Here is a 21,684-nt window from a genome sequence, read left to right as displayed (position 1 = left end):
CAGGATTACTGCCTTCAAGAGCTTCTGATGAGGTGTCGAGACACTCAGCCAACACAACAGTTTTGGCAGAGCCTGACGGTTTCTGTGTGGGTATGTACGTGGAGTGAACATACTGTGGCTTTTCTGGCTTCGTGAAGATGATAGGGCCAAGCACTTCCACTGTACTTTACCATTGTTCCTTCGCTCTTGCTCCGTGCGACTTCCCTCTGCAGGCGAGCCACAGCCAGCTTTTCCCTAAACCAAAGAAACAGGAGATGGAGGGGAGAGAGAGAGAGGGGGGAAGGAAAATAAGAATGAGTCAGTGTGTGGTCAATCAGCAGCTCAGTGTGCCAGGTCTGAGTGCTAACAAAGTGGCAAATCAAGAAGTACCCAAAAACATATTCATTCTCTACTAGTCCACTGATCATGTAAGTGCTATGCATGTGGGACTCTAGTATGTCTTAGAAAATGCAAACCATTCTTGTCCCAGAGTTTTTGATAATGCAATTTTATGAGAGGCCACCTGCATGTCTCCATTATCCACAAGGTAGCTCTTTGGCCTTGGTGCCAGCACTACATTCGTGGTTTCCAGACAGCTGGAAAGAGTCCTCAAAAGATCACAACAGAAGATAGGGAAGAGGAGGATGTTGGGTTTCCAACCAGGATCCCATTCATTCCGTTTTCTTTGGACCTTGAACATTAATTAAATTTTTCCCTCTCTTTTTATCCTCACTTCTTTCACTGGTTAGGTTTAGGTGCTAAATACCTTAATGCATGCTCAACGCATACCTCAATAATCATCCAGGTAAGTAAATCACATGAAGTTGATTTTGAAAGTCTTTAGACTGAAAAGGTTACTTGGATGAGTGACAAAACATTTGTCCAAATGAAACGCATAAATTAAATGCATAAATTAGCATTTAGCTTCTAGCTTTTAATACAACAGTCGCTTTAAAAAAGGCAGTGAAAGAAAACAGTGGCACAGCTTACATTATTTTGACTATGTGGAACGGACTTGCAATCTCATTGCCTTTGAAGTTCTTGCATTTGTTAATATTGCAAGGAGACGCATCACAGAGTGACTCAGGTTGATTGCAATGCAACAGCAATCAATTTGAGTCAGACCAAAGTAGTTTGAGGCTGGTTGCCTCACACCAGACGACCTGTGAAATCACCTTGAGATCAAAGCTGGTCACCCAGACGTTGAGGCTATTACAGGCTCAACCTCTGATCAGCTGGTTGTTGCAACTGGCTGCAACCAAACAAAAATCCAATGCAGTCACCAGGCAACCACTAATAATTTTCCAAGCATACCAAAGGTGTACCTCAAGGATCAATCCCGGGACCACTTGGATTTTTTTTACACGTCAAAACTTTTAGTGAAAATGTCACCAAGTTAATAATAGATTGGATTTTATTAGCGCTTTTCAAGGCACCCAAAGCGCTTTACAATACCACTATTCATTCACACACTGGTGGAGGCAGCTACAGTTGTAGCCACAGCTGCCCTGGGGCAGACTAACAGAAGCGAGGCTGCCATATCGGCCCCTCTGGCCAACACCAGTAGGCAAGTAGGGTAAAGTGTCTTGCCCAAGGACACAACGACTAGGACAGAGAGCCCAGGGATCGAACCGGCGACCTTCCGGTTACAGATGCGATTCCCAAACCCCTGAGCCACGGTCGCGGTACATTCTGCTACAGTTAGCTATTAATACACTAAGGGACACCCAGCATGGGTACTTGTCTTTTGCCCTGTCTCCCTCTCCTCATCCCCAACCAGTCAAGGCAGATGGCTAAGTCTTGTTTTGCCTGAGGTTTCTTCCTGTTAAAAAGGAGTTTTTCCTCCCCAGTCTCTCCAGGTTGTTGTTTATAGGGGGATTCATAGTTGGGGTTTTCTCTGTATTATTGTGGAGTCTTTACCTTACAATGTAAAGCGCCTTGAGTCGACTTTTGTTGGATGAGAGATGAAACATCTTCAACATAAAGACGTCCAGCTGCCAGACAATCAATCCTGATATTCCTCCAATAGGATATCATACCTCACAAACCTGAAACCACTTAGTTATCCTTTTATTTAGAGCGATTCTTGTTTTGTTTCCATCTTTCATCTTACTTTTATCTTACAAAAACATCAACCACTGTCTTCACACCTAAGACTCACTCCCTCTATTCGTGCCTAAAGGCTGTGATGAAAATGGAAAGAGAAGCCTCCCCTCAGCTGCAAAATCAAATTTATCATCATCAGAGGACACTCAAGCTCTCTACTGGGCAAATCAAATTCCTCGACTTAGCTAATCATTTCTTGTTTACTAAGTGGTTGGTATCAGATATCCAAGATCAATATCAGCTCACTATACAAGAAACCAACACTTCTGCCCTCCATCTATCTCCAACTTCGGCAGAACCCACACACGCCTGCAAGCAAACCAGCAGACACACACATGGAAGAGGCGAGGTCGTCGGCTAACTACGCAAAACAGAGTTCGCGGTTCTATCCAGACAAAAATAGCTCAGAGGAAACAAAAAAAAGAAAAGAAAAAAAAGCTGGGCATCCTCGTGCCAGACCCTACAGCCTTACAGGCAGACACACACACACTCATAACAAACTCTTCCACACAAATACGCACAGAGCTGAACAAAGAAATTGACTGTGCACATCCAATCCATTTCCCACGTGAGGGCATTCCAGACTTTAATGGGATAAATCTTGGCACACTAGCACGGATAATAAAAAACCCTGTTTTAAAGCCCCTCCTGAGGCATCCACAACAACTGAAGCGGTGCTCCAGGACAAGCCAGACTGTGAATGTGTTTGCTGAAGGCTTGTCAGTATACAAGTGTTTCTATCCGTATTTCTGGGAAAACAACAAATGTGTAAGGGGATCAAAAAGCCTCCTTTGGCAGCGTAGCCTCTGAGTGAATCTGTTCAAGTCATTATTGTTGTAAATATAGTACTCTACATGCATTACTAGAGGCGCATGATGTGTTATCACCCACTTATTAATGTTTCTGCAGACCGGCTTGAAAGCCAGGTCTGCTAGGAGGTAAATATCAGAATCAATCAGAATCAGAATCAGAATACTTTATTGATCCCTGGGGGAAATTATTTTTTGTTACAGTGCTGATATGATAGTTGCTTTAAAAAATGCTTGAAAATAATTAACTTACTTAAAAAAGACAGTAACGAGTCAAAAAAACCAAACCTAATAAATGAATTGCATCATCTTACAAAACCTTAGGTGTGCAGCTCAGGAGGAAAGTTCCTGTCAAAGTCTTGTTCCCGACTGTTTTGTCTTCACAGCACACCTAATGTGGGGCTGTGGGACCCAATAAAGAAGCTGATACACCAGACAGCCCGAGTAATCCCAATCACCTGCACATTTTTCACATTTCTTCAACAATAGCAGACATCCAAACCCCCCAAAAATAGCTCATGAGTAACAACTCCTCACCGCCTCGCAGTCTTTGACAAGACGCCGTTGTTTCTGAGCGGCTTACCTGTCGGAGGGAAAACCCCCCGGTGATTAAGAGACAGCTGACAGAGATGGATGAATCAACCGTCTGAACTGAACAGGCAAAATACAAGGTGGGCTACGTTTCTGCTCCTGGATGGCATTCCCACTGCAGTGATTCCTCTAATGGGAAAACACTGATTAAGACAACGGCGAGCTAAACGAGCCGATTGTGAAACACGCACTGTGGCGGTGACGAATTCAGGAGGAAGTCAAGCAGAGTGCCGATGCTGTGAAGCAAGCAGGGGTGTGTGCGCGTGTGCGTTTGGGTGTGTATTCTGGACTTTTACTGCATTGGTTACTGCATTCATAAATTCCGTGTGAACGCATGCCCCACACCTGACTAAAACACTCGTGTTTACATTACACAATGTGTCTCTTCCCATTACAGCACACTGTACACCATTACACCACTTTCATTTAAAAAAAAAAAAAAACTCTCTGGAAGTTCTCACTGCAGATATTGTTTTGTTAAACGGGACCGGCCTGGCATTCCTCCAGTCTGTGTTATGGCTGAGCGTCACAGCGCTGTAAAGGGTTAAGTTTCAGGCCACTTATGTACAGGCATGTTCCAGGAGCAACGGAGCATGAGCCAACTGCGCCCGGCGGCAAAAATCGCCGCCAAATATAGAACAATTTGACATTCTGTGTTAAACGTAATTATAGTAATTGGCACGAGCGGTAGTCAAAACAGTATTCCAGTGAAAAACGCTCACTGGCGACGTCTTGCATCCAGTTGGCGCTGGTGTGGAATTATATGATATCTGAACTGCATTCAAGCGCACATGAATGCAATCTGTAATGTACTCTGTGTGTGTTTATGCCTGTGTTTAGGCTGACATATTCCACTCTAAATTTGTCATGTGCATTTCAACCACAATGGATGCGAGATCCATCACGTCGTAAACTTTTACCAGCTGTGTAAACTGGCCCCGAAATAGTCAGACAGAGTCCAACCTGACGGCTGTTAGAGTCAGGGAGTTTATCTCAAGCCCATCTCTCGCAGAAGGCTCTAGTTTGGTATGCAAAGAGCCATGTTAACACATTAATTACGATGTTTTCATTTTTCCCTCCACATGTTCTCATGAATGTCGTCCAAACGGGTCAAAACGCAGGCACGCGGTCCCTAAACGCCTCATTTTAAAGGGTAATTCCATTTTATAACAAGCCGGGTCTTATTTTCCCAGTTATGGACGTTGTTTCGAGTGGTTATGATAACATTAACAAAGTTTTACAGGGGCTAGAAACCTGAGCAGGCAAACAATCAGCCAACAGTTTGGACAGCGATGCAGCCAAATTATCAAAACCATACTGAAAGCATGTAATCCGTCACAGTGGGAAGACACGAATAGAACAGACAAGCCAGAGCTTTCCACATAAATCAGGATAATCTGGGTTTTGTTTATAACCTGTCAGATTGTTTGTGTTTATTGCCCATAGACTGTATATAAAAGATGTATGTGGCCACAGTGACATCACCCTTTTGTTTGTGGACTTTTGGATTCTAGATCTACACCATTACAGCTGTCACCATCTTGAATTTTTGGACCTAGAAGAAAGCATGACAAGCTCACTAATGGTTAGCTTAATGCGAGCAGCCCTAATAACACATTAATGCTGCTCGCAGGTACCCCCAATATAGCTGCAGAAGATTAGCACGCTGTAATCCGGTTTATTTTAATATGGGACCCTTAGAGTGAGCCTCAAGTGGCCACTTGACGAACTGCAGTTTTACACACTTCCATGTTTGCTTAGATTTTCAGCCCTGGATATTTTGCTTCCTGCCGTCCTTTAAATGAGCTAAAAACATTTTCATTGAGGCAGAAAAGTGAATGATTCTCTTTGGACTCGAAGCCCCAACTTTATATATTTCACACTTGATGCGTTTGTCTTCTACATCCTGATCTTGTGATGAAAGCATAAGCTGACAGCTGACCGTGTGCACACGTTCTACCTCCGCTGAAACCCGTGTGGGGTGTGGGCCTCCAGTTTCTCCTGCTGATTGCAATCACCTGATAGTGGTGATGACTTACTAAACAAGGGAATCCCACCAAGCACCAGTGGAGATACCCAAACCACCTGATTTGGGTATCTGATAGCCCCAGTTGCAAGTGCACTTCTCTTCAGTACACAAAATGCAACGAGAGTAAGGTGGTCATGTAGTCTGATCATGTCAAAAAGCAGTACTTTAAAGTGGATTTAATACAGTTACAATGCTTGTATTAAACATGGTCAAGTGTTCAAATATTGAGCGTAGTTTGTGAGTCACAGGCGCAGGCTTCAAACAAACTCAGTTTCAGACAGGTTTTTTTTTTCTACTCTTGGCTTCAAACGAGCAGTTAGCCCTAGCACAGTCATCACAGAAGCCCCACCCACCTGCTGTTTAATCTCTGTTTGTAAAGCGGGACCAGTCAGGATGAAGTTTTCATAAAGGAAGGAGCTGGTTTCAGACAGTGGCTTTGTGTAAGATAAATAAAGCTTATTTTGAACTATAAATCATATAATGCAGCTCTAGTAGAGTCCACTTAAAGCTTAAACAGTGATTTAACATCTAGTTTGTGATGAAAATCTTGGCTTACATGCCTCGTTTGTGCACCTGCTTTGTTACATTCTTAACTCGCACTACCTGCCATCCACCCACACACCTCACAGATCACGTCTTTCCTTTTCACATGCATTTCCTTCAGCGTCAAACGCCGCCCCGTCTCTGAGATAAGACAGACAGCGCGGCGCAGAGCGAACATAACACCCGCCCCGCCGCATTCACAGCAGATCAACCCTGTTTCCTCTGCTCAGTCTCCTGAGCTCAGACGCTGTGTAAACCCTCCGTGTGCACCCGCTCTTTCTCTAGCGTCGCAGCGGCGGTGGCGTGCATGCATGCAAAGACACGACCTGTCAGGGCCGAGAGAGGATCAATCACAGCTTGAGCTGACATGTTGTGGAGCCCTGCGCTTTGAACTACATTGTGGGAGGCAGACGTTTAGCCCGTGTTTTCATCACTGTTATCACGGCTCTTCCATACAGGTGGTTTAATCCACTGTACATTGTTTGCTGCTAAGCACATAATGAAAGAGGGAGAAGCGCTGTCTCCTGTATTTTGGTTTCCTCTTTCCCTCGCGGTACTGTACACCACTATCAAGTGCGTTTAATCTGTCCTCTTAAACACCACATACTGGTTCAGCTTTTTCCCTGCAGAAGTTACTCACTTTGACATAAACACATGCATCCTGATGCATAAAAGATGCATAAATATAAACCATCTCTCTAGTATTGTCATCGAGGCTTATGGGGGAGCTAAACATTTCAATCGTTCTCAGCCACAACTGTACACAGAGTGGCCAGGAGGGATGCATAAATGTTTGGATGAGAGCAGAGCTGCCATGCATTTATGTATTAGCGTCTGCACTCCCGCTGGGTTAAGAGCCCTGATACGCACGCAATCCCCATGGCCCACATAGGGCGCCCTCTTCAGAGGGATCCTGACTCCGGACCGGTCATTCCCATCCTTAATCCTTCTACAGCTGTGTTATGTAACCTTCTCTGTACCGATCCACCCAAAAAAATCAACCCAGTCCCAAACCCTAGTGCGGGACAATAGGCTTACTGATGCGTTTGATAAGTTACAACATCCAAGCCAGCCTGACAGGAAAACAGAGTTACAACTGCCAAGAGAGTAAACTCGAGATGGGGTGTGAAATACATTTGCACAACTCTAATTTCTCATGTTCTGCATGGATTCCCTGACATTGTCATGGAGAAAATGAACTTGAAAAAGTCCCACTTCATTATGTGTAATTAAAAAGTCCTGTACCAACAAAGGCAACGTATCATTAAAGCATCATTTCCTTAAGACTTTAATGCAGGAATTCCTTTCTGCAGTCGAACCCCAAATGCCGAGATGGCATCAAAATCAGCGTCGGTGTAAACACTTTCATCTGCACGGGCGTCTGAGGGGGTGGGGCTTGCACATCTGTGACCGTTCAATTGGTCCCAATGCATTAGGCAGGTTCAATCAATCACCACGAAGCACTGTGGTGGATGGCGAGGAGTGGCCTGACCCGCGGCGATCCCCCGTTTCCCAGCCACAGCTGGTTCCTGACCTCCTGTCGCTCGTCACGGACCCCCGTCTGCAGTGAAGGGCAGCGGAAAAACATGAGCCACATGTCAGCACCTCTCACACCCAGCCAGCCAGCCAGCCAGGCAGCCAGACAACCCGGCACAATGAGCCTTACCTCACCACCGAAGACCATCAATTATTGACGAGGTGAAATGTGATGAGGTTCTGCTGTGAGCACACAAAGAACACACGCCTTTTCAGGCTGCCATGTGGCCTAATAACGTCTTTATTTTCCAAAAAGACACGTTTCTAATCAGCAACATAGTCCTTGTTTGATGTTGTGGAGCAATAATCTGCATTAGACACTCAGAAACACTGTTAGTCTGACCAAGTATGTATGATAAATGCCTCCCTGTGATGTGAATCTGGACAACAGTGTGCTTGACAAACACTAAGAATGTGGGTCATCTCAACACCCATACATAACTTCATCATCATGACTCATACTTAGTTTTAATTTAGGAGTTGCGTACTGGACTTTGTTTGGACACGTGTGTGCTACACTGAGCAATGTAGTTAGGCGAGTTGAGATGATCACGATTAGCAAGATTAATCCAAAGTCAATAACAGGTTGAGCGCTCCGAGTTGTTTATGCTTTTCCCTCCGAGATAACATCTAGCCCTCGGTACTTCACAGGAGTCTGACAGAATACACCGGGAAGCTTTGTTTTCTTTTTTTTCCCCTCCGACTCTAAGCATTGACATAATCTTGGAGCGTGTGATTGATGGCGGCAATCTCTGTGAACTAGACTGTGTGAAAATTTTTTTGCCTTTCCCACTTAAAAGAACTTCAGGGAATTCTTCAAAACCTCAAAAAGTCATTGCTTCTTTTATCCTATTAAGTGTCTATGTAGAAAAATTGGCACATTCAGTGGATAAGTTCTTGAGTTGTGGTCTAAAATGTGGCTTTTGGAGACACTTTGACAAGCAAAATCTCATTAATTCTTCTGTGTCTCCTCAGCTTCCATCCTTAAAACAGTAGAGTCAAGTCATGTTAAACAGACCACACTCCTACCTAAAGTAATAGGAAGGGTTTCAGCTTTGATTTCAGTGGACATAAAGGACATAAAACCTGCGTTTAGATATTCATCAGGACAAACAGCTTTTACAAAAAGCCTAAAACTTTTCATATATCTCAATCAATCAATCAAAATTGTCAAAGTGATTAATGTCTCATATTGCCAGAACTCTTTCAAATGCTAAATTCCACTACAGATACGGTGAGTCAAGAAAAACTGCAAGCACTCCTAAAGAGCAGATATGCCTGCCACTACTCTGTTCAGACTGTTTGCCGAACTGGCAGATAAGTTTCCGAGTTTGGCTGTTTCTAAAGAAGGCAACTGGGTCTTTGGGGACAGGCGAGACGCTACCAAGTGCAACATTTGTAAATCACCAACAAAACTAAACAACACATATCACCGCTATCACACGCTATTTTGCCCCTCTGGCCATACGAGTGTTTAGGCATAGGAAAAAAGTGGTTGTATGAGTGTGTGCTTGAATGAACGAATCTTGTAGTTAGAAAGCACTTTGAATGCTTAAACAGAGTAAAAAAACGCTACATAAGTACCAGTCCATTCACTATCATCGTTGGTGTTGCAGAAATATGTGGAAAATGCCTTCTGTTTTCATCTCATTTCCCTCAAGATGGCGCCGAGTATGGCAGCCTCGTCGCGAGCTCCCCCAAGCAACGGCTTTCTTCTGTGTTTAATTTTACTTTTCCTTTATTTTTTCACGAGCAGCACTTGTCTCCTTGTGTACGACCGACAAACCTTACTGGACATAAAAGACGGTCTTTCTTATAACTTTCCGGAGTTCAAGTTTTGCAACACGGACGCTCCGTTTGCAGACCCCCATTCATCTCACCTGAGACGCCTTTGTTCTCTGGCCCTGGAGGCCGCAAACGCCGACGCAGAGGGAGAAGATCTGGCGTTCTGGTTCGACTGAGACGGCGCACTTACAGACCACCGTTACCCAGTTTATTACTGGCTAATGTGCAGTCTCTGGAGAACAAGCTGTGCGAGCTTCGGGCACGGATCTCATTCCAGCGAGAGATGCGGGACTGCTGCGTGATCTGCCTCACAGAAACCTGGCTATCGGACAAAGTACCGGACTCCGCAATACAACTGCCGGGGTTCTCTGTGCACCGCGCGGACAGGTCACAGGATCTTACTGGGAAAAGCAGAGGCGGTGGTGTGTGTTTCATGATCAATAACAGCTGGTGTGATTATGCGAACGTGCACCCGGTCAAATCCTTCTGCTCACCGGACCTGGAGTACCTGATGATTAAGTGCCGGCCATTCTGGCTACCGAGGGAATTTACAGCAGTGATTATTACGGCTGTTTACATTCCCCCACAAGCCGACACTGACCGTGCACTCAGGGAACTGTACAGCGCGATCAGCAGCGAGGAAACCGCACACCCAGAGGCAGCGTTTATCACAGCCGGAGACTTTAATAAGGGAAACCTGAAGAAAGTCTCACCAAAACTCCATCAACACATCCTTTTCAACACACGTGGAAACCGGCTACTCGACCACTGTTACACCTCTTTCCGGGATGCGTACAAAGCCCTCCCCCGCGCCCCATTCGGCCAATCAGATCACTGCTCCATCCTGCTCCTGCCCGCCTACAGGCAGAAGCTGAAACAGGAAGCTCCAACCCGGAGGGCGGTGCACTGTTGGACGGACCAATCGGAGTCTGCGCTGCGGGACTGTTTTGATCACGCGGACTGGGAAATGTTTCACGTGGCCGCCAGAGACATTGATGAATACACAGACTCAGTCTGCGGATTTATCAGGAAATGCGTGGAAGATGTCGTCCCATCCAGAACAGTCAAATCCTTCCCAAATCAAAAACCCTGGATTAACGGAGATGTTCGCGCGGCACTGGCGGCACGGAACACCGCCTTTGCCTCCGCGAACACATCGGACTACAAACACGCACATTACCAACTCCGGAAGACGATCAAAGCAGCCAAACGTGAGTACAGGGACAGGGTGGAGCAACAGTTTGACAACCCTCGGAGTATGTGGCAGGGACTAAACACGATCACAGACTTTAGAGGGAAAACCAGCACACCGCAGACCACGGCCTCTCTGTGTGAGGATCTAAACGTATTCTACGCTAGATTCGACGCAGCGAACACCATGAGACCGGACAGTGTGCGCACCGCGGATGACGTCAGTGCGCACACTGTGTCTGAGGAGGATGTGCGGAAGTGCTTCAGGAAGGTGAACGCACGCAAAGCTACTGGTCCGGACGGGATTCCCGGCCGCGTCCTCAGGTCATGCGCGGCTCAGCTGGCTGGAGTGTTCACGCACATCTTCAACCTTTCCCTCTCTCTGTCTGTAGTCCCAGCCTGCTTCAAAATGGCCACCATCGTCCCTGTACCCAAATCCTCCACCATCTCCTCATTGAACGACTGGCGACCTGTAGCCCTGACCCCCATCATAAGCAAATGCTTCGAGAAGCTGGTCAGGGACTTCATCTGCTCTGCACTACCCGACTCACTGGACCCTCTACAGTTTGCATACCGCCACAACAGGTCCACTGATGATGCCATAGCCCTGACACTACACACTGCCCTGTCACACCTGGAGAAGAGAGACACGTATGTGAGGATGCTGTTTGTAGATTACAGCTCAGCATTCAATACCATCGTTCCCTCGAAGCTGGACAGGAAACTGCAGGATCTAGGACTGAGCAGCTCCCTCTGCAGCTGGATCCTTAGCTTCCTGTCTGACAGACGCCAGGTGGTCAGACTGGGCAGCATCACCTCATCCCCCATCACACTGAACACTGGTGCTCCACAGGGGTGTGTACTGAGCCCTCTCCTGTACTCACTCTACACCTACGACTGCACAGCCACTAACAGCTCCAACATCATTGTGAAGTTTGCGGACGACACTACAGTGGTGGGTCTTATCACCAACGGTGATGAGACGGCTTACAGGGAGGAGGTCAGCGCCCTGACCCACTGGTGTCAAGACAACCATCTCACCCTCAACGTCGCAAAGACAAAGGAGTTGATAGTGGACTTCCGGAGGTGCAGAGAAGTACACACCCCCATCACCATCAACGGCGCTGCTGTGGAGAGAGTGAGCAGCTTCCGGTTCCTTGGTGTACATCTGGCTGAGGATCTTACGTGGTCAGTACACACAAACAAAACAGTGAAGAAGGCGCAGCAGCGCCTCTTCTTTCTCAGGAGACTGAAAAGATTCGGCATGAGCCCCCGCATCCTCAGGACCTTCTATCACTGTGCCATTGAGAGCATCCTCACTGGATGCATCACCACCTGGTATGGCAACAGCACCGCCTACAACTGCAAAGCTCTCCAGCGAGTAGTGCGGTGCTCTGAACGGATAATTGGAGGTGAGCTTCCCTCCCTCCAAGACATCTACAGGAAGCGCTGCCTGAGGAAAGCGGGGAGGATCATCAAGGACTCCAGTCACCCCAGCCATAAACTGTTCAGACTGCTTCCATCAGGAAGGAGGTTCTGCAGCATCCGGTCCCGAACCAGCAGACTGAGAGACAGCTTTTTCCATCAGGCCATCAGACTGCTGAACACGTCATAGACACCTCAGCTTCACTACTGGAACTTCAACATTATGCACTTCATACTGTATATAAATGCCACTTGTTTTGCACATATTCAACTCTGTATATTTTATATATTTTATTATTATTATTATTTTTTTTTTTTTTTTTTACTATTTAATTTGTAAAATGTGTATACACACACACACACACACACACACACACACGTAGGAAAATATTTAGTATACACATCCAGAAATGCATACACTATTATATATTGTACATATATTTATTAGTTTCAGGTTGGCCATTCTTGTATTTTGCTCGTTTGTGTTGTTGTGTTTGCACATCTCTGTTGCTTGTGGGGCTCGCACACAAGAATTTCACTCGCATGTGCTGTGCCAGTGTGCCTGCACATGTGATGTGACAATAAAAGTGATTTGATTTGATTTGATCTGATTACATTTGTGCCAAATTTGATGGTGTTTTTAGGGTGTTTAAGACATACAGTATCACAAATATGTATGGGGTGGAATAGCTTAATGCCTCTGGCAACAGCTGCCACCTGAAGAGGCATGAAACTCTTCAAAGAATTCTGCAAAAATCTTCAAAATCAGAGTGAAGACGCTGATTTAAATGCACTGTTTAGTGGGCCAGAACTTCTCCAAAACTTATGAAGTAACAAAGATCAGACATAAGGAATCCTCTGAGAGAAATGCATTTGCGTGGATTACCCCCTGCTTGGCTGTCTGTCTGTCTACCTAAATGTTTTCTTATTCTGCGAGCAGGGCCTGACCTCAATTGTTTCCAAGCCACAGATGCATTCCTGCCCAGACGAAACGAAACATTGCGGATGAGCAGATGTGCTTTAAAAATGGCTGCAGCACCCGCCCGCCTGCCTTTCTTGTCTGTCGGGAGGGTTTACTCACCAGCGTGGCTCATGAAGAATGAGGATGGGGCTAGACATGATCACACGGAGGGGCAATCTTAAGCACATGGCTGAGCACACATGTACAAACACACTTGCAAAGATATGCAAAGACATGCACACACACACATTTACAGACAACTTTGAATCTTTCATGTGCAATTCATAAATGAGAGATGACTCCAAACTGGAAAGGTGCTGTTGCTGTACCTTAGCAAACACAGTTGAGGGGATATGTGGAAATGGGGCAAGAGAAGGAAAACAGAGCTTATCAAAAAGCATTCCCAGCCACATACTCACACTCCAACAGGTTGTAATCTTGTGTTTGCTTAAAATTTTCCCCAGTGATGGCTGTCTAACTTATGTCGCACCCTCTGACACATAATTGAGTTTAAGTGAGGCACATTTCACAAAAGACTGCAATTACCTCATGATATAGGAGTTCTCCTGTTTTTTGTGAAATGGATTCGGACAAGATAAACAAAACCAGTTTTTTATTTTTTCGTCCCTGAGAAATTATTATACTTCTCCAGAGATGAACACAAAACATCTCTGCAGATCTATACAGGCTCTGTACGCTTGAGATGAAGCCCAACTGTGTCTAAAGGCCAAGAATGTCTCAGCGTGTGCCAAGACGCCACGCTTAAAGGCAGCAATAAAAGCCTGCTATCATAGACAGAAGCAGGATGAAATGAATTGAAAAATTGGCGATGTGGTGAAGAGTGACGACAATCAAGAGACTAAGTTGGCTATTTTACTTCCTCACCTGACCGAAGTGGTATGAAATGGGTGGGTTTGTGTTGAAAAGCTACAGAAATATTTGTGACACTAAGAGGGCGACGTGTGGGAGGATTTTAGGCGCTGTTTGATCTTCTAATAAGTGTTCCTTTTGAGGCATGCTGATGTCTTTGTCTGGGTATTTACAGGTGACCTGGGTGGAAAATGAGATGATGCTGAGCAATCTGCTATGAAGCTGAACCTGATCGGTTACTGTGATAGTCTTTCCATCAACATCGAGTTTTTACAAGACTCTCAAATGTTTTTCCATCCTTTTAGACATGTAGGTATGTGTACTGCTGATGCCTTCATCGGTCTGATAAAGTGACACTGTCATTCAGACATAGGTCCTATTACGTAAATTGTTCTTTAAATACTTTAAGACATCTTTAAGACTACAAACATATACCTTGTATTCATTAAACGTTCATAGGATGAGAAAAGGTGATCTGGGTGACTGTAACAACTGGCGGGGCATCACGTTGCTGTCGGTACCCGGGAAAGTGTTTTGCCTCGCTCTTTTGAATCGGCTACAACACGCAGTGAACGAACGATTGCGAGAAAAGCAGGCTGGGTTTCGGGGGGCCGGTCATGCGTCGAGGAAATCTTCACCCTCCGCATGATCATTGAACAAACATTGGAATACCAAAGGAAGATTTCTAGTAATTTCATTGCCTTCGAGAAGGCTTTTGACAGCGTCCATCGGCTGACTCTATGGGCTATCCTACGCCACTATGGAGTCCCTCAGCAGTTTTTAGATGCCTTTCGTTGTCTCTACTCCAACTCCCGTTGCTGCGTCCGGACGGATGACAGCTGCACAGATTTCTTCAAGATCAATACTGGCGTCCGACAAGGATGCGTGCTATCCCCTTTCCTCTTCCTGTTGGTAATTGACTTCATCATGTGACGATCAGTTGACCAAGCTGGCATTGGTGTGCCCTGGCACGAAGCGCGTAATCTCACTGACTTGGACTTCGCAGATGACATCGCCCTGCTGGGCTCGACTCAGGAAGACCTCCAAAAGTTGACCGCGGCCCTGCAGAGGGAGGCGACGAAAGTTGGATTAAGAATCAGCGTCAAAAAAACCAAGGTACTCCGAGTTGGCTATGCACGTGCCCGCATTCCTGTCATGATAAACCAACAACGTGCTGAAGAGGTGGAGAATTTTACATATCTTGGCAGCATCATCTCGAATGATGGGGTCTCTGATCGGGATGTCGACGCCAGAGTAGGGAAGGCAGTTGGTGTCCTGCGACGTCTCCAACCTATTTGGAACTCGACCTCCCTGAATGTAAGGGTCAAGATCAGACTACTGAACTCTATCGTCTTCCCTACTGCACTTTATGCTAGTGAAACCTGGCGCTCAACAAGTGCAATTATTCAACACCTGAACGTGCTTCAACAACGTGGCCTGCGGCGAATCCTGAGAATTTCCTACCGGGACCGAATAACAAATGAGGAGGTCCTACGAAGAGCAGGCACCCGCCCATTAGCCGATGTTGTTGCAGAAAGGCGCTTCCGCTTTGCGGGCCATATTTTACGCCTACCCCCTCATCGCCCAGCTAAGATTGCCATGACATGGCGTCCACGCACTGGCAAGCTAAAGCAAGGCCGACCAAAGACCACATGGCGTCGAACATTCATGGACGATCTGAGAACTGTCGACATTGCCTGGGACGAAGCTGAAGCAGTTGCTGCTGACCGACATCGATGGAGATCACTAGCTGCCCGATGCGCCGCCTGGCGTAGGAGGAACTAAGTCTAAGTAAGTCATAGGATGAGATGCCATCATATTAACAGAAAGGAACAACTTGTTTCATTGCTGGAAAGTTTTCACTTCCAGTCAGTTTTCACTCAAATTATTGAAGTCAAAAGTCTCAAAATCCTCCTCCAATGAGCCATTTCAGCTTTCAAAAGCTGATTGAAGTTTCTGGTTCATAGAACTAACTTACTCCCCTTATCACGTTCATGGCAAGGTGCCTAAAGTGCTCCTTTAGACATGATAGAGACATGTTTGGAATGAGATAGTAATAGAAAGGAGTCTGAAAAGGACATTATTTTGGCAGATACAGAAGCTTGTTCAAACATCTGCTTATTTGATCACGTTAGATGCCAAAAAATATCTCCGTGAACCCTTCGTTTGTTCTCAAATTATTGTAAGAAAGTCTTAAAAAAGCAATTATGATCTAGGCCAAACTACATGCAACATATACATACGTGGTTGGAGCGTAACGGGGTGACAACAGGGAACCGCACCTCTCACTCCATGACAGCTGAGGTAGGCTCCCCTGTGACCTATGAACTGGATGTTAAGAAAATGGATGGATGGAAAGTAGATCTCACAGTAGCAGGTAGCCATAGTTTTGCACATGGCTACTGTGAGATGTACTTTGTTGAAAGTGACAAGTAAAGGTCACTAGAACTCAGTAGTATTACATCTTCAATTGAAAAGTGAGCATGGTGCACATTTAGGCACAAAGCAACATTTTCAGAAGACTTCAGATTAATATAATCATTAAGGATGTTTTTCTGAAAGACGCACGAACATGTTCAAATTACCATCAGAAGGTTTTAATAACACCACTCCAGTGAGCCTTTCCACACAGGCTTCTCAGCTTTAAAAGTCCAGTAACCCTGAACAGTGCATTACTGCCAGAAGATGCAAATGCTAATGTAGCACTTTTTGCATGTTCAGTGCTATAAATGCATCCACATACATATAACCAAGTCACACATTTCATCCATTGTTCTGTATTTCACACCCCGGCTAGCCTGCATTGAGGTAATTGGGGAACAGAGACTCATGTGTACTACTGTACTACAATGCTAGAAGGTTCTGCTGACTCATGGAGACCATGCAGAGGCTACAGGGTATTTTACAACAGCTGTCAACACAACAGTAGCCCTTTACAGAAGCGGACAAACGGCCACTGCATATACAATAAAGACAAAGGTGCTGCAAACAAGACGCATTTGAGCCAAGGGTCAGCCATCTCTACTGCAATCCACCTCTGCGGGCACACATATGTGTCCTCAGTGTTCCTGGGCAGTTCATAACTCAGACGCCCTCTACAGGAAAGGGCAGAGCAGGCTGTACCTGCTGCGGAGACTCAGGTCGTTTGGAGTGGAGGGCCCACTCCTGAAGAAATTCTATGACTCTGTTGTGGCTTCTGCTATCTTTTATGGCGTGGTCTGCTGGGGCGGCAGCATCTCTGCTGGGGACAGGAAGAGACTGAACAGGGTGATCCGAAGGGCCAGCTCTGTTCTAGGATGCCCTCTGGACCCAGTGGAGGTGGTGAGTGACAGGAGAACGGCGGCTAAGCTGTCATCCCTGATGGACAACATCTCCCACCCCATGCAGCAGACTGTGACAGCACTGAGCAGCTCCTTCAGTGGGAGACTGCGGCACCCACGGTGTGGGACGGAGAGATTTCGCAGGTCTTTCCTCCCCACTGCTGTCAGACTCCATAATAAAGACTTTAACTGATCAAGCACACACATCCATACATATGCAATAATACTAAGTGCAATAATCCTTTCTGTCATCGTTGTATTTTTACTCAGTTGTATATAGTATTTGTATTTGTATTCTATTTTTATCTTATTGTATATTTATTTTATTTTATTCTACTGTATATAGTATTTTATTTTATTCTATTCTGTACAGTTGTGTACTGTATTTATTCTTATTGTATTCTAATTTTTGCCTCATAACTTTTGCACTGTCCACTTCCTGCTGTGACAAAACAAATTTCCCACGTGTGGGACTAATAAAGGTTATCTTATCTTATCTTATCTTATCTGTTGCAAAAGCCATGGCATTAATATAACTATTCTCCATGTGTGATGCAGGCAGTTTTTCATGCGTTTAGTTGCATCGCTTTACTTAGAGTCACTTTGCACTGTAGCTTCCATCTTTAAGTATGTCTGGTCCCAGTAATTCTCTTTTACGTGTTCACAAAATTGCCATAGCGCTCCTGTTCTTGCCCTCTGGCATGTTGGTAACCAAGCAGTTAAAAGCATCTGCACGCTGCCGTAATTCACTCTAAGTAAAGACTGTCACCAAATGGCTAAAATACAACAAGAGAAGTGTTTGGAAAAGAGTTTTACAGCTTCAAAAGGTGAGCTTCTCCAGCAGCCTCTCTCCATTTCCTTTCCAGCTGCGCCAACACCTTCAGCCTCTGGACACGGTCCCGCATGTTTCTCTCACTATTATCCGACGATTTACAGCCAAGATAGAGGGGAGCTGAAGTTTGTTGACATTCCCCGCCCCCGTGCAACCTCAAATACGACACTGACCCCCTTTTCCAACCTCATAAACGGCTCACTCCGTTGAAAGCGTCACCGTGACGAGGAGAGAAATATGAAACAAGTGGGAGCGCTGGCAAATCAGGCTTAGACCGCTTTGAGCGAGAAAACTTGTGAGGTGCGTGCACGCACTGTGAAAGTGTGTCAGCCTGTGTAAAGTAAACAAGGACAACACCATATTATCTTGTAAACTGTTGGCATGCAGTGCTATGACCTAAAAAACAAATCCAATTTGGGGATTTGCTTCCCCCCCCCTTCCAACACTAAGACTTATCAATAAAAGCCCTTACAAAGGAAAAAATTTGCAAGCCAAGAAGCTTTCTGTACAGAGGCAATATTTTAAGCCAGTTTTGACTGGAAAACAGGCAGTTTAAATGCAAAAAAAAAACCCCAACCCAGAAGTTTTCACACCTTTTTGAACTCAAATGGAGCAAGTTCATCTGTTTAGAAACCACAAAAATGCTCCAGCTCTAATGACATCACTTAACAGTCAGCGAGGGTGTCTGGGCAATGCTTTGTCTCCAGGCAAAACAGTCAGCTCATGCAATAGACCATTGATAGCTAGCAAATAAAAGCCTTTTATTGGTTATAAATTGTGTCAGACCATTAAACTTTATATTTTTCCCGAGTGACATTGCTCTAACTTGAGCCAACGGGGAGACAGAGGAGGATAGAAAAAGAAAAAAAGACATCTGATAATCCAATTGTTCTGCATTTCCAACTTGTTAACATCCAAAGCATGAGACTTCAGTTGGAATTAAATGTGTTGTGGCTGCATGCATCCAAAAAAATAGCTGCGTCGCAAAATGTCAGGATTCTTTACCAAGCTTCTTTTTTTTTTTTCAGATGATGTATTGGCAAAAACAGGTTTGTATTAGCCTGACGGAGCTCTGCATACTGTTTTTAGGGATCCTATGTGCAGTTTGAGGGGGATAGGGGGGGAGGAATGCATTCAAAGCAGCCTTAATTGAGCTGGATGGCCTGCAGTCACAGAAGCAGAGTGTCTCAACAAGACTCAAGCGGGCGAGATCCTGAAATGTGCCTCACACGTATACATCATTAAACTGGCTTACGGCTCCACGGTGCCGATCAGCGCTGCAAAGACTCTGGGAATTATATGGGAAAGTTTGTCTGGAAGGAGCCCTCAACCCCCTCCCTCCTTCAAAATGAAAGTCCTCTGGCTGTCAATGAAGGGGAAGTGCTCCCATGCTGAGGCCCACTGGGCCAGCCATTGAACAGAGGAACATTCCTCAGTAATTCTGTTTGACCTGAGCCCAGAGTGGTAGCTGAGGGTCACCGAATACAGAGCGCCACATACGGGGAGGAGACCAAAGGGGAGGAGGAAAAGTTGGGAAAATCGGATGCACAGGAGTGAGAGTGAGACAGACTGGTGGAAAGAAAATACAGTCGTCTTTTCCCAGCCTTTGTTTGACAAGTAAACACTCAGGTTATGTCATCTGTCAAGACTGTCCTCCAACAGCAATCCCGTAGGCTGTTTCATAAGCTGTCAACGTGACCTGAAAATGTGTTCAAGATGCAAACAACCTCTGGTGGTGCTGCGAAGAAGTGCCAGGTCAAAGTGGTCAAAAGTGCTTGGTATGAAAGCTGCTGGACTTCTTTGAGGTTCTTGAAGATTTTGAGGAATCCAGATATTTGACCTGCAGCTGAAGGCTGTTGTAGTAGATGCATCAAGTTCAGATAAGCAACAAATACTTTATTTTAACCCAAACCATCATTTTCTTCTATGAATAACCTATAATAGCCTCTGAAAACACCCCAAACTGAAAAATGGGCCCACACAGGACTCAAGACTCAGTTTCCTGGTTAAAAGTTGTCTGTTTTTGGCATCTGTGGTACACTCTGTTGATCTGTTTACAGAAATCAAATAAATTCTGCCCACATGTGAAGCTGTAAAGGTGCATCAGTCCTTTTCAATCTGCTAGCAAAAACTGGAAAACAGCCCAAAATCGGCAGTGTGGTGGGACTACTGCTGCACTACAAACAGGGCAAAGAAACCATAGATTTTTTTCGCAGCTAACTATGCAAATAATCCTCAAATATAGCAAACTCTAACACGCTTGTCCAGCATATTGTAGGGTTGACTGTTTTCCCCTTCAGTGGGGATGGTTGTCACGTTCCAGGAAGGCTTATGTGGGTCGTTTAGGCTCAGCATCCAGCATCCAAACCACTGCAGCACTCACTGTTTACTCCAACCAACGAACTTATGGCAAAACTTCCACCAGCACGTGATGAACTCCTTTTGACCGTTAAATCAAAGCTGGCTAAATGTAGGACACACGATGCAGTAATGAAGTAAGTGTGTCATAAAAGAGTGTGGCACCGGGGGCAAACGGGGGGCGGATGATAATAATGGTTGCACTGTGGCATGGCTGGGATGGAGAGAATTACAGTTTTAATTCTATAAAATCAAATCCCTCCACTTGGCAATCCTCTTATCCAGTAATCCCCAGGTAGGTTTCAGAGAGGGCAACAGGCTCAAACTGCCCACTGTGGCAACACATCTGCCTCCCCCGTGGTCGGTGGGGTTGATATCAATGACTGCTCCTGTGCTCCCCGATAAACGCTCTAAACTGAAACCAGACCAAACAGCTGACACATGTCCACCCTCAATTTGTCTCCGTTTCCATCCCTTCCAATAACTTCTTCTTGGTGGCCTTCTGAGAACCAGCCAGCAGCAGGATTTAGGGGTAAATAAATCAAGGTTGGTTCGCGTAGGTGCTTCTGACGTCTGCAATACTGGTGCTACCTTTTTTGCGGTGGAAACTGGGCATCAGGAACGTGCTGGTGCAAAAGAAATCATAAACAAATAGCAGATAACATGGTGTGTGTGTGTGTGTGTGTGTGTGTGTGTGTGTGTGTGTGTGTGTGTGTGTGTGTGTGTGTGTGTGTGTGTGTGTGTGTGTGTGTGTGTGTCGGGGGGATCAGTGTCAAGTATGAAGCTGAGTTTTTAGGGCTTTGTTTGGCCGCTCGCTGCTGAATACCTCAGTATATACCTAAGTGCCTCATATACTGGGGTACTGCTGCAACCGTAATGTGCTTTAAGTACCTTTTAATCTGCTGTTTGTTACCCTTCACATAGATTGCCTACATTCATTGGCATTCCCAGCTGTAAAGCATCCACTCCATGCCAGATGCTATTTTTTGCTCTTGTGATGGGAAGCACCAGTTCCCAGGGCAAAAAAAAAGCTCTCTTTAACTCAAAAAAAGACAGAATGGCATTTCTCTCTGGCGCTTTGACAACACCAGCAAGAGAGTGATGATACCTCCCATGCTCTCCCATGCTCTCATTTCTCTATTCCCCAGCAGTTCTGTTTATAGAGATAACAAAGTCAGCCCAAAAACATAAAGCCGCCCCGGCATCCCTGCGATGGCTGCAGGCACCAAGCACTGAGCATCTATCTGTCTGCTGCAAATTAGGCTGCCTATAAGGGAAGACCCCCCCCCTACTGACCTGCCGTGACTTTGACACTGCAGGTCTTAACGCTACATCACTGGGAAAGACTA

At 45.5% G+C, this 21,684-nt stretch overlaps 1 protein-coding gene across 3 annotated transcripts in view; it reads right to left on the bottom strand.

Moving 5' to 3' along the window:
* LOC146608113 (nck-associated protein 5-like) overlaps positions 1 to 21,684 on the bottom strand; it is a 187,296-nt gene that overhangs the window by 89,207 nt on the left and 76,405 nt on the right. For 2 of the 3 annotated variants that reach the window (XM_085347469.1, XM_085347470.1), the window contains one exon: positions 171 to 234. In XM_085347469.1, coding sequence (XP_085203595.1) covers positions 171 to 234 — 64 coding nt within the window. Of the gene's footprint in view, positions 1 to 113; positions 235 to 21,684 lie in introns of all 3 variants that reach the window. The other variant, XM_085347468.1, reaches the window with a different exon arrangement.

This window comes from Diplotaxodon limnothrissa, linkage group LG23 (genome assembly GCF_057381915.1).
Source record: "Diplotaxodon limnothrissa isolate DT_005_m linkage group LG23, D_limnothrissa_male_GT1.1, whole genome shotgun sequence".
In the NCBI taxonomy this organism is placed as follows: domain Eukaryota; kingdom Metazoa; phylum Chordata; class Actinopteri; order Cichliformes; family Cichlidae; genus Diplotaxodon; species Diplotaxodon limnothrissa.
Note: the sequence above shows the minus strand (reverse complement) of the source record. Positions and strands in the feature narration are given on the sequence as shown.